This window comes from Mustelus asterias, unplaced genomic scaffold, assembly GCF_964213995.1.
Source record: "Mustelus asterias unplaced genomic scaffold, sMusAst1.hap1.1 HAP1_SCAFFOLD_3100, whole genome shotgun sequence".
Classification (NCBI taxonomy): Eukaryota; Metazoa; Chordata; class Chondrichthyes; order Carcharhiniformes; family Triakidae; genus Mustelus; species Mustelus asterias.
Genome location: NW_027593045.1, coordinates 23,218 through 36,945, shown reverse-complemented (window position 1 = coordinate 36,945; position 13,728 = coordinate 23,218). Strand labels below are relative to the sequence as shown.

At 43.4% G+C, this 13,728-nt stretch overlaps 1 protein-coding gene across 3 annotated transcripts in view; it reads right to left on the bottom strand.

Annotated features, from left to right (window-relative positions):
* Window positions 1–3,322: 3,322 nt before the first annotated feature.
* LOC144490274 (A-kinase anchor protein 8-like) overlaps window positions 3,323–13,728 on the bottom strand; it is a 28,570-nt gene continuing 18,164 nt past the window's right edge. For all 3 annotated transcript variants that reach the window (XM_078208058.1, XM_078208056.1, XM_078208057.1), the window contains 7 exons: window positions 13,302–13,353; window positions 12,212–12,278; window positions 8,196–8,337; window positions 6,924–7,029; window positions 5,199–5,329; window positions 4,540–4,635; window positions 3,323–3,972 (listed from right to left, as the gene is read on the bottom strand). In XM_078208058.1, the coding sequence (XP_078064184.1) occupies window positions 3,586–3,972; window positions 4,540–4,635; window positions 5,199–5,329; window positions 6,924–7,029; window positions 8,196–8,337; window positions 12,212–12,278; window positions 13,302–13,353 (981 nt within the window). In that variant the 3' untranslated portion in view covers window positions 3,323–3,585. The remainder of the gene's footprint in view (window positions 3,973–4,539; window positions 4,636–5,198; window positions 5,330–6,923; window positions 7,030–8,195; window positions 8,338–12,211; window positions 12,279–13,301; window positions 13,354–13,728) is intronic.

The window sequence follows — 13,728 nt, the reverse complement described above, 5'->3', positions numbered from 1 at the left end:
CACCGCAGGGGCTGGGGTGCATTATAGACCCCGATAATCATGTTACGATTTAATGTTTTAAGTTTACTTTGTACTTTCGTTCTGTTCGGGCTGTTCCCCCTCCTTTTGGGGAACTCCCCCTTTTACTTTGTCCCTGAGTTAATTTGCGTTAGTTTATTTGTTTTGCTCTGAAAGAGGGAAAGGCTGGTTCCCCCTTGCTGGGCAGGGGCGGGAGAGGGTAGGTTAGATCGAAGGGTCAGCCATTCAGGACTTAAGAGGAGAAATTTCTTCAGCATTGTTAATCTTTCACATTCTCTACCGCGAGAGGGCTGTGGATGCTTAGTCACAGAATATATTCAAGGTTGAAATTGCGAAATTTTTGCAATCTAAAAGGAGATGCACGTTCTCCCCGTGTCTGCGTGGGTTTCCTCCCGCACTCCAAAGATTAGCGGGTTAGGTGGCTTGGCCATGATAAATTATCCACGAGTGTCAGGGCGATTTGCAGTGGTTACAGGGTAAATACATGGGGTTACAGTGATAGGGCTGGGTGGGTGCAGGCTCGATGGGCCGAATGGCCTCCTTCTGTAGGGATTCTATGAAGATCGGCCAGCTCAGGTCATGATGGGAAAGATGGGCAGCAGCAAGCAGCACACTTTTCCTCACACTCACATTTCATTCCCCCTTCGTGTGCTGCAGGGATTAAATTATTTACTGGCACACAGTTCCAGTAGCCAAATTCCATTTTAGGCATGAGCATTAACATGCTCAACTATGGAGCATTCTATCCGCATCCCAGCAAAGGCTAGTGGATATATGGAAGTCTGGAAAATCCTCCCCCCACACCCTCTTGAGCCAAAATGACGTCCCAATCACGACCCTGGAGATAATCTTTGGATCCAATTTTATACTTTAATTTTGTCAAGCAACTAACATAATGGAAGCCTCACGTCTTGCCACATCCAGGACTAGGTTAATAGATAGTTCAAGCGTGTAAAGGCCCTGTAAACACTGCACTATAATCTTATCAATCCAAGTACAAGTACAAGGCGGCTCAGGGCAGCACGGTGGTTGGCACTGCTGCCTCACAGTGCCAGGGACCCGGCTTGGGTCAGTGTGTGTGTGTGTGTGTGTGGAGTTTGCATGTTCTCCGTGTCTGCGTGGGTTTCCTCCGGGTGCCCCAGCTTTGTCCCACAGTCCAAAGATGTGCGGGTTAGGTTGATAGGTTATGCTAAGTTGACCCTTCGTGTCAGGGGGACTAGCAGGGTAAATACATGGGGTTTACGGGGATAGGGCCTGGGTTGTTGTCGGTGCAGGCTCAATGGGCCGAATGGCCTTCTTCTGCACTGTAGGGATTCAACGATTCTAAGGCTATTCATTGATCTTCAATCCAGGAAACCCATTTTCATATTTTGTTACAGTGGACAAGATGAGAGGTCACACACCAGGTTATAGTCCAACAGGTTTATTTGAAATTACAAACTTTCGGAGTGCTGCCCCTTCATCAGGTGAAGTGGAGCAAGGTGCGCAGGCACAGAATGTACAGGCGGAGTGACGATAGTCCAACACCAACAGTTAATCAAGAGTGTCAAAGGATAAGTACAGTGCAGTGTAGGCCAGCTGAAAAACCAGTCTTTACAAGTAATCATGAGTGCTAATAGACAAATGCAAGCAGTCAAGTATAATCAGTATGTTTAAAGTGTCAACAGGCTGTATGACAAGTGAAGGGATGACCCAAGAACCAATAATTTAAGGCAGAGAAATAATTACAAAAAGAGTAAGATCTGAAGAGAGCCAACACGGAGTCAGGTTGACCGTTCGTTAGCTCTGACGATGGGTCACCCAGACTCGAAACGTTGGCTCTATTCTGTCCACAGGTGCTGTCAGACCTGCTGAGATGTTCCAGAATTACAAGCTACCCTCCTCAGTCTTTCATGGTTAGGAGTCACAAGAATTTCCTGTCCTTCCTCCAACATTGGATCCATAATCACTTTTACTTCTTGCAGAAGATTGCTTAGTTGTGGGGGGTTTGGAGGGTTTAATATTGCACATGGTTATCAGGTTGTCCACGATGTATTGGTCTTGTTTTTCAATCTTTAGTTCTCATCAGCTGACAGGAAAAGGATCAATCAAATTTGGGATCTTCCTGGTCCAGGTGGTTGAGGCCCAAATCCCAGTGTGTTTTGGTTTGATGACCTCCAAGGTCACCTAGACCATACAAACCTTCCTGTCCATCTTCTCTGCCCTGCCACGGATAGGTACGGTGGTACTGCTCTGAACGAGCTGTCTGAACACGTGTAGCAGTTCGAGTGGGTGGTGCCTCGTGTCCTTGTGAATTCATACTTACAATATATGCTCTAGTTTTTACTGTTTTTGTGTCAAAACACTATACCTTTCTCCTCACCCCCATTTCGCTGCACACTTTCCCCAAACTCTTACATGAAAAGCAGCTACTTGGATGAGGTGCAGATGTGAATCTCGTCCTACAGGACGTACACGAGCAATAAAATGGTAGATGGAGGCCCAAGGGAGGGTTAAATGCTCAATCATCTCAAGATGTTACTTGAGAAACAAAGCAACAAGTAGATTAAATATGAAAATCCCTTGCATCTGAGCCGAGGCACAAACCGTTTCCCCGTATCAGATGGATAGATTGGAATTCAATTCAATCAATTGTATAAAATGCTTGCAGAACTTGACAGGGTATATATTGAAAGGATGTTCCCTCTGGTTGGGTTGTCCAAATCTAGGGGGCCATGGTCTCAGAACAGGAGAAATGTCTTTCGCAACAAATCTGATTCTTTGATTTTAAAATCTGATAATCTTGCATAATCAAATATTAATATCAAGGTGCCGGTCAGTCACAAAGGATAGCTGATCACTTGACATAAGAATCATAACTATTAGTCCCTCAAGCCTGTTCCACCATTTAACATCATGGCTGATCTCATTGAGGCCTCGAGTCCACTTTCCTGCCTATTCACCATTCAATCCTGCTTTAACCATTTATAACATCCTCTGGGTTGTAATAATACTGTGATTTCTTGCCCCAGTTTTCCTGTCTGTATTCCTCCATCAGACGTTCGTGTACAAATATCCTGGTTCTAATAAAAAGGTCAACCTGAAACATTAACTGTACCGTCACCACGTGATGCCCAGTGATGATTGCTTCCAGTATTTTCTGTTCTTAAAAACTGGAGTGCCTTGATTCACAGAGCCCGAAAGCTTCACAGCTTACAACTGCAACGGCCAAAGTATCCCTTTCATACAACTTCCACATTTTCACAATCACTACATTTGAAGATGATCACTAGACATTATCAACAGATTGTCCACATTAGTCCGCTTATAGAAAGAATGTTTATTGTAAAATGTTTCACACAAAGGTTCAGGAGAGATTATGATCTACATCATTGTGAAAAGCCATTCAGCACAGTACATAGGGAGCATTTACTAGACTCATGAAACAATCAGCTGGAACTCAAGTACAGCAATAACACAAATCTACTAGCAAGTCAAACAATGAGAAACGTTAAAACTAGTATAAGCTTTAGAGAATGACTGGGGAACATAATCATTTATCCACATCTTCGGGAAGTCACATTAAAGTTACTCTAACTCTGTGTCGAATGGTAATGCATCATCCTCTCCTTCCAGAATCTTATCTTCATCAGCTTCAAATGGCTCTTCGGGGTCCTTGCTTTCATCTTCGCCTTCTCCCAAGTCTTCCATTTCAGCTTCAGGCTCTGCCTCTGCCTCCATTTCTTCATCCGCAGGGTTAATTGCTTCCTCAGGCCGATCGATTGCTTCATCGCCTTCATCACCCCCCGCGCCTTCTTCACCGTCACCACCTTCACCTTCTTCACCACCTTCTCCCTCTTTCTTCTCGCCATCATTGGTGCTGTCATTGAGCCCATCACCTTCACCGTCACCTTCCTGTATGCCACCCTCTTCTTCATCCTTGTCATCTGGATCATCAGTGAATGGTTTTTCACCCTGTGGAGTTAAGAATTTTAACAAGCAGCATTAAGTAGGGGTAAGGGTTGACTAGAATTGACCATGATGAGATGTAACGCAGCAGTTAGGGTGAAGCTTATTTTGTCTTTTTGTACGAGTGTCTGACTTTAACCATGCTGATATCAAGGAACACTGTGCACTTCTAGGCAAAATCCACATTCTAACATGTTTGCGAGTCAACTAATCAAAATATCTTCTCCTCACTTCAGAACTGGTCTCATCCACATTTGAGCCAAAGATTCCTTTCCGCTAAAGTTTACAATTTTAGGTGAAATTTGTTTACACAATCCTGTTCATAGCGAGTGTGGTTCCAGAGTACAAAAGCTGGCTATAATTTGGTCACAAATTGAGCAGTCTGGAGCAGAGGAAAACAGAAGACTTCACACATTAGAAAGGTTAAGAGTTAGAAGCACATTGTTCAGACAATTCAGAGAGGTTGGCTTCAAATCAACCCTGTGCTAAACCTGACCTGTCGACAGACACAATGAAGAGGGTTCTTTTTATTGGCACCAAGTCATGAGCAAACATAAAATATTGCATCCTTACCTTGACATATTTCTCTAGCATTGTTGCAATATTGCTGTTATTCAGGATACTCTTAGCAATAACTAGACTACCCTTTTTGGCTCTCTCGATAGCTGCCTAGTAAGGGGAAGAAACAGTAGCAAGTTAAAATGGGATGTAATGGATTATGCATTTTTTTTTGAGTTCAAATTCTTAAACATAGAATCAAATCAGTTTTCATCCAGAAGTATTTTTTACCAGTTTAAGAATCCACATCAAAAATGTGACGAAGTACAAGTGTGCTTCATGGACACCACAATCTCAGTATAAACACCACCCATAATGTACACAATGATTATTTACCGCTGTTCAGTTATCAATCCTCTACCTCACATCTGGCATATCTCCCACCCCCACCATACCCCACTCTTCCTTACTGATCCCTGACGTCAAGTGTGGGATGTGGAGAAGGTGCAGATGGAAGGGAGCTGGAGAGAAAGATGGCCTGGGAGATGGGAAACAGAAGATGGCGTAGGAAGGAGTGGGGTGATGTCCTTGGAATGGCACGAGGGTGATTGAATGGAGAGGATGGAATAACATGGGGTGGGAATTTAAAGTAGTATTGTTGCAAAGGTTTTGCTGGTATTTGCTACTTTACATACTCCAAAATTTTACTGTTTTGAAGCAATTCCATTACTTACTTTGCGGTTTCTGTTGTGCTCAGCTGACCTCAAGTGCTGCCCAATGAAGCCAGTCTGCATAGGGATGAACAGCTCACAAGCCATACAATGAGCTGCCTCCACCTTTTTCATGCATTGCTCCATACCAATACCTACAGCAGAATGAATGGTCCACGTTAGAGAAACAAAATTAATTAGAAATTCTGCAGGCATAAATCCAAAAGCTAAACAAGAGAAGAAACTCTCTAACCAAAGGCAACCTTACTGCAACCGCTCTACAAAAACTAATTGACACACAATAACCCTTTGTTGGTCCAGCTTCTGTCACTTCCCTGCAAACACAAAGCATAATTCACAGCAGTGGGCAAACAATGTGCCTCCTACAAGCAAAGCATGAACATAAATAGGAGATGGAGCTATTCAGCTTGTGCCATCAATCAATGTGATCATCTTCTACCTCAACTCCATCTTCCTGAACTAATAAGTACAACTACAGTGCTAACTGTTCCACAAAGCAATTATAAAAATAAACCTTCGCATCAAGGGGATGGGGGTTATAATGCAACAGCTCAATGACCTATGAAAGGTGACAACATCAGGCCTTAATGATTACCCTTTCAGTGCACATCTCTCCATCAACAGCAATGTTAACTCATTTAGGTCAACGACTGCTGTACCCCACTGGAAAAACCCATCAGTTCCAGGCCATTATAATCATCTATGATGCATCACTAGACATTACAACTTCCTCTCCCATCAACATCCCCATCCTTCAAAAGATACTCAAACAATGAAGAGCAAGACAAATCTAGATTGCTTAAGTACAATTCAGGGAAGGAATTTGCCCAGCATTAACAAATTCTCTCCATATCAATACTTCATAATTACGAATGGCACCACAAGTGTTCTCCCACATTCTCCAACACCTTCACAGGTTATCTGTACAGGTTTAATTTGATATGCTTTACGTTATTTCACCAATCTTCATGCCTGCACAGGGTATTTCACAGCTAACAATTTTGAATATGATCCAATAATGAGCACCAATACAGTAGAATGCCCTTTTCTCAGCTAATATATGGGAAGAGATTGGATAATACTGCCTTTCCCTCTGTTCAGCATCTAAAAAGCATAGTAAGTGTGTATTATGTTTCATTTTCCATATTCTCAGACTTCCTACTTTAATTACAACTCAAGACAGACATTATATATATATATATATTATATATATATATATATAATATTCAAAATGGCGGCAGAGCATGGCAACTTCTTGCAAGTTGTCTTCGGCATATCCTCCAATTCTACTTTTTACTCTTGCTTTTAGAAGAAACATAGAACATAGAAAAACTACAGCACAAAACAGGCCCTTCGGCCCCACAGTTGTGCCGAACATATCCCTACCTTCCCTATGCTTTTAAATATGTACTCACTCTTAAATTCTCTAATAATGTCCTATTTCAGTCTCTTAAGTTGATCTTTCTCGACACCCTAATTATGACTGTAACACTACTCTCCTTCCCTTCTCTATGAATGGTATGCTTTGTCTGTATAGTGTGCAAAAAACTTTTCACTGTATCTGAATACATGTGACAATAATAGATCAAATCACTAGACAAAATTTCAAAAATAAAGCATGATCAAAGCAAATTACAATATTCATTTTGTAGACGTTTAAGTGAGTTTAGAGAAGATTCTTACAATTGAATACGTATGGACATTAATCAATCTTAGTTTCTGACATACCCTGGAGTACATCGTGTTGCTGCATCAGTTGCTTTTTCAGAATAGTTTCATCTCCGATCTGCTCCCGGCGTTTCTGTGTTTTCTTGTTCTTATTCGAGATGTATTCCTGAAACAACATTCAGAGAGATCTTTACTGCACAGAGATACCTGGAAGTCAGCGTAGCTCTCCAATTACTCAGTGCTTAATTGAATTAGCGACATGTTCGGGTCAGGTAGTTCAGTTACGATTGTTGTCCTGTGCTGATCATAGTCACAACTGACCAGAGTCAAGAGTCAAAAATTCACATTTCTGCTGAATGACTGGTGATCCCAAATGAAAGTGGATTGTGCTCAAGTGTAAGCCCATCAAAATTATACCACAGACAGAACGGCTACGTCAGTCAGGTACCAAAGGACTGCCAACCATCAATGGGAGCAAACTGTACGAAAGGTGGCTAGAGTTTATAGATGATTGTTTATCTTTTATCATGTACACAAACAGCACACTGACTGTAAAACATTAATGTGTTTACTTCAAAAACATTAAAGCGATGTGCTCTCACGGGTCTGGATGACTACTTCGAAGTATTGGTTTGCGAAGTCATGGTTTTGAACTCCCACTACCCCCCAAAAATTCTCCATTTGTTTTACACATGATTAACTTTCATTCAGTAAGTGGAGTTGTATAGCTGCCAAACAACTAATCAAATTTCTCCTGCTGTGAAGGCAAGTTGTGTGGCTCCATTGTGTAGCTCCAACAGCTCAAACCAATGAATTACCAGTGACTCAAGCAGGCCAAATGTTTGATCCTTGGTCAGAGCATGGTTATTCAGCTAGAGTGGCAGAGATACTCTTCAAACTCTCCTTTGAATTAGAGGGAACCAGGGCTTCTGCTCTTCCTTACTATGCAATAACCCTAATAAAAAGCCAGTAAATGGTTAATTGTGGCAAGGAACACCATAGCAATGCAAATATACATGGTATCACAGGGTTGACCTGGAGTCATAGTCAGAGGTTTACAGCATGGAAACAGGCCCTTTGGCCCAACTTGTCCATGCTGCCCCCTCTTTTGGTCCCTTGGCCAGAGATTGTAACATGAAACTGACTTAAATCAACATTTTCATTCAATTTCAACATTTTCAGCTGCGGACACCAACAGGACTTGGAGCTTTGCTCTCGAATTTATTCACCAATGAAGCAACAGTAACAAATCTTAAACCAAAGTTTCCAACTGGAAAGCAAACTGCATATCGAGAACGAAGACTTAAAGAAAAAGACAGTTATATAACATACATCCAAGAAGTCAGCGGTCTGAGTTTTGAGCTTGGTCCCAATGAACTTTAAAGTTTCCTTGTGAAACTTGCTCTTCATGTGAGCAGCAATCTCCTCATCTTCAAATGTTCGGAATTTACACACCGAGCAGGCATATGTTATTCTGCAAACAAGCAAACCAGGAGTAACACATGAAATAACATAAGTACATAAGAAATAGGAGCAGGAGTAGGCCATCTAGCCCCTCAAGCCTGCTCCGCCATTCAATCATAGAATCATAGAAACCCTACAGTGCAGAAAGAGGCCATTCGGCCCATCGAGTCTGCACCGACCACAATCCCACCCAGGCCCTACCCCCACATATTTACCCGCTAATCCCTCTAACCTATGCATCTCAGGACTCTAAGGGGCAATTTTTAACCTGGCCAATCAACCTAACCCGCACATCTTTGGATCATGGCTGATCTGATAGTGGGTTCAGTTCCACTTACCCGTCTGCTCCCCATAACCCTTAATTCCCTTAATGGTTAAAAATCTATCTGTGACTTAAACACATTTAACGAGGTAGCCTCTACTGCTTCATTGGGCAGAGAATTCCAAAGATTCACTACCCTCTGGGAGAAGAAGTTCCTCCTCAACTGTTCTAAATTGACTCCCCCATATTTTGAGGCTATGCTCCCTAGTCCTTGTTTCCATTGTAAGTGGAAATAACCTCGCTGCCTCTACCCTGTCTAGCCCCTTCATTATCTTATATGACTCTATAAGATCTCCCCTCAACCTTCTAAACTCCAATGAGTACAGGCCCAGTCTACTCAATCTCTCCTCATAAGCTAACCCCCTCATCTCCGGAATCAACCTGGTGAACCTTCTCTGTACCCCCTCCAAAGCTAATATATTCTTTCTTAAATAAGGGGACCAAAATTGTACACAGTACTCTAGGTGCGGCCTCACCAGTACCCTGTACAGTTGCAGCATGACCTCTCTGCTTTTATACTCCATCCCTCTCACGATAAAGGCCAACATTCCATTTGCCTTCTTGATTACCTGCTGCACCTGCAAACTAAGTTTTTGTGATTCATGCACAAGGACCCCCAGGTCCCTCTGCACAGTAGCATGTTGTAATTTTTCACTATTTAAATAATAGTCCATTTTACTATTATTCCTTCCAAAGTGGATAACCTCACACGTACCAACGTTATACTCCATCTGCCAGATCCTTGCCCACTCACTTAGCCTATCCAAATCTCTCTGCAGACTCTGTGTCCTCCACGGCAATTTGCTTTCCCACTCATCTTTGTGTCATCCGCAAACTTTGTTACCCTACACTCGGTCCCCTCCTCCAGATTGTCTACGTATATGGTAAATAGTTGAGGCCCCAGCACCGATCCCCGCGGCATGCCACTAGTCACTGATCGCCAACCGGAAAAGCACCCATTTATTCCAACTCTCTGCTTTCTGTTAGATACAGTAAGGGTTTTAACAACACCAGGTTAAAGTCCAACAGGTTTATTTGGTAGCAAATACCATTAGCTTTCGGAGCGCTGCTCCTTCGTCAGATGGAGTGGAAATGTGCTCTCAAACAGGGTACAGAGACACAAAATCAAGTTACAGAATACTGGTTATAATGCGAATCCCTACAGCCAACCAGATCTTAAAGATACAGACAATGTGTCCTGAGGCATGGTACATTGGGGAAACCATACAGATGCTACGACAACGGATGAATGAACACCGCTCGACAATCACCAGGCAAGACTGTTCTCTTTCTGTGGGGGAGCACTTCAACAGTTACGGGCATTCAGCCTCTGATCTTCAGGTAAGCGTTCTCCAAGGCGGCCTTCACGACACACGACAGCGCAGAGTCGCTGAGCAGAAACTGATAGCCAAGTTCCGCACACATAAGGACGGCCTAAACCGGGATGTTGGATTTATGTCACATTATCAGTAACCCCCACAGCTTGCCTCCTGGACTTGCGGGCTATCCTGTCTGGAGACAATACACATCTCTTTAACCTGTGCTTAATGCTCCCTCCACCCACATTTCCACTCCATCTGACGAAGGAGCAGCGCTCCGAAAGCTAATGGTATTTGCTACCAAATAAACCTGTTGGAGGATATGCACCATGAGGAAAGGTTAAAACTCTTACTGTGTTCACCCCAGTCCAACGCCGGCATCTCCACATTGTTAGATAGCCAATCCTCAATCCACGCTAACACTTTACCCCCAACTCCGTGTACCTTTATCTTATGCAGCAACCTTTTGTGAGGCACCTTATTGAATGCCTTCTGGAAATCTAAATACACCACATCCACCGGTTCCCCTCTGTCAACCGCACTCGTTATATCCTCAAAGAATTCCAGTAAATTAGTCAAACATGACTTTCCCTTCATGAATCCATGCTGCGTCTGCTTGATTGAACCACTCTTTTCCAGGTGTCCTGCTATTTCTTCCTTAATGATAGATTCCAGCATTTTCCCAAATACGGATGTTAAGCTAACCGGCCTGTAGTTACCTGCCTTTTGTCTCCCTCCTTTTTTAAACAGTGGCGTTACATTAGCTGTTTTCCAATCAGCTGGCACCTCCCCAGAGTCCGGTGAATTTTGATAAATTACAACTAATGCATTTGCTATTACTTCTGCCGTTTCTTTTAGTACCCTGGGATGCATTCCATCCGGACCAGGGGACTTGTCTACCATTAGCCTACCCAGCCCCAAGCACAGTCATGAAATTATAAAGCTTCCCTCGATAATAGGCAACCATTTTAGATATTTAAAAACTCAACTGAAATTACACTGCTGATATCAAGAATCAAATGCAAGATTTGAGGCTGCACGGTGGCACAGTAATTAGCACTGCTGCCTCACAGTGCCAGGGACCCAGGTTTGATTCCCGGCTTGGGTCACTGTCTGTGTGGAGTTTGCACGTTCTCCCCGTGTCTGCGTGGGTTTCCTCCGGGTGCTCCAGTTTCCTCCCACAGTCCAAAGATGTGCAGGTTAGGAGCATTGGCCGTGCTAAATTGCCCCGGGATGTGTAGGTTAGAGGATTAGCGGTGTAAAAATGTGGGGTTACGGGGATAGGGCTAGGGTGGGATTGTCGTCGGTGCAGACTCAATGGGCCTAATGGCCTCCTTCTGCACTGTACAGATTCTATTCTATGATTCACAAGTAATTGCACATTGCTTATTGTATGGCAAGGTTACTCTTAGGTCGATGAAGTGTCAAAGCTGAATGCTGAATAGTGCCCAAATTCTAAATGCCAAAGACACTGCCAGTCTCTCTTCCAAAATAGAGCCGAATAGCATGGGAGATAGAGTTACCTACTCCTCCCCAGCATTAAGTGAAGCAGTTCTATAACCGCAGGATGGCATAACCACATTCATCCAATTCTTCCTCAGTAACAAGTCTCAACACCAGGTTAAAATCCAGGTGAGTGATGAAGGAGCAGCGCTCCGAAAGCTCGTGATTCCAAATAAATCTGTTGGACTTTAACCTAATGTTGAGACTTCCTAATGTGCTCACCCCAGTCCAACACTGGCATCTCCACCTACATCATGGCAATTCTTCCTCAGTAAGGCAGCAAGGGTAGACACCAGCTGAAAAGGATTAGAATCCCTGCAGTGCAGAATGAGGCCATTTGGCCCATCGAGTCTGTACTGAACACAATCCCACACAGGCTCTATTCCCGTAACCCTCATTTACCCTGTTAATCCCCCTGACACTAGGGTCAATTTAGCATGGCCAATCAACCTAACCTACACATCTTTGGACTGTGGGAGGAAACCAGAGCCCCCGGAGGAAGCCCATACAATGACCAGAGGTTAGAATTGAACCTGGGTCCCTGGCGCTGTGAGGCAGCAGTGCTAACCACTGCGCCACCCTCCGTACACCATTTACAGTCAACTCCAACCTTTTCCGAAGCACACTGCATAGAAACAGCTTACAGTATTGCATGCTTTTACAATAGACAGATTGTAAAACTGGTTGGCGAGGGTTCAGAATGTCTTGTCAAAATACTAATAAGGAATCAGTGATCATACCTCTCCGCGAGGCGGTCACGATTCTTCTTGGGTTTGCCCGTCTTTTTCTTCTCTTGCATAGTAGGAACTATTTGGAATTTAAAAAATGAGAAATCGACACTTGTAGGTAGGAAATTGGGAAGCAGGCTTTGTACTGATTAGGCTTTTGGCACGTACTGCAGTACCAGAAATACATGATTTGAGAATGTTTTTATCCTGCATTTTATTGGTACAATGTTTCTACACCCAAGGAAGCCAAAAATTCAAACATGCAGTGTGAAATTATTACATGCTTAGGTAAATATATATTGTTAAATTGACAAACAAGCCAGTGTACTTATGCTGCCAAGGCTGTGAATAGACGCATTTAGTCTAACCACAGCATGGGAAAGGGATTGGATCGAGTTACGGAACAGTTGTGGTTGGGACTGAAGACAATGGTTGTTATTTGCAGTGTTTAATTTAAGGAAACTTTGGCTCATCCCCAACCGGGGGGGGGGGGGGGGCGCGGGGGTTGGACATGCAGCTCGACAACACCGGACATAAAACTGGGAGGGGTTTTCTTTTGGTGCTGGTGGGGTGCAGAGACCAGCATGCCCAGCATCATTTACCATCCACGGGAGCCTCCAGAGGCAACAGAATTAGAAGGTATACTGGGCACATCTTGCAAAAAGTCGCCTCGCTCCAGCGCCATCTTGATTGGAATGCAGAGGCAAAATGAGAAGACACTGTAAGGGAGCCCTTCAGCATTACAGCTGAGCCCTTGCCCGTTTTCCCCAGTCCTTACTTGAAATTTGCCCATGTGTAGGAATTCCAAGAAGTTTTCTCTTGCCTACTCCAGGAACACCTTTACCGGGAGGAGGTAACTGAGCACAGATTAGATCCACACATTAATATTCATTCAGCTACCAGGAAAGCCCAGATAATTTCAGTCTGGACTATCCTATTTCCCAGGGTGAGTGAAGAGCAAGAGTAGCCATATCAATATTCACACACAAAAACATACGAGCATCTTCATATTCATGCTTGACACATCTCAATAGAAATCAGCCGGTATGCATCACCTCGAGAGAAATTACTGAAGACAGACTACTATTTTAATCAGACTTACAACGCTTTGGTTTCTTCTCTCCTTTCTCATTTGAATCCTTGTCCTCACCACCCTGAAAATAATGTAAGCCACAGTAAATCTACATTTTTTTTAGATCAGAGTTGATAAAACAAAGCAATCAGTTTTGAATTTTGGACCCAAACAGGGCCTTTACAAGTATTGGCCATAGTTAAATGGGTAGATAAATCTCCAAAATTTAAGTGTGCTTCAGCCCCCATCTTAGAGACACACCCAATTTTGCCAACATAGTTACCACAGTTTTGGTGTTGCCATAGCCTCCTACTGAAGGCAGGTGGAGATTCCCAACGTGGATTTGCAACAGATGGCATTCATTAACAGGTTGCCTTTTCTTCGCATCCTTGCACATACATAGCACATTCTTCAGCCCTAGACTGAATTCTTGCCCACAAGCATGAAGCAAACTAAA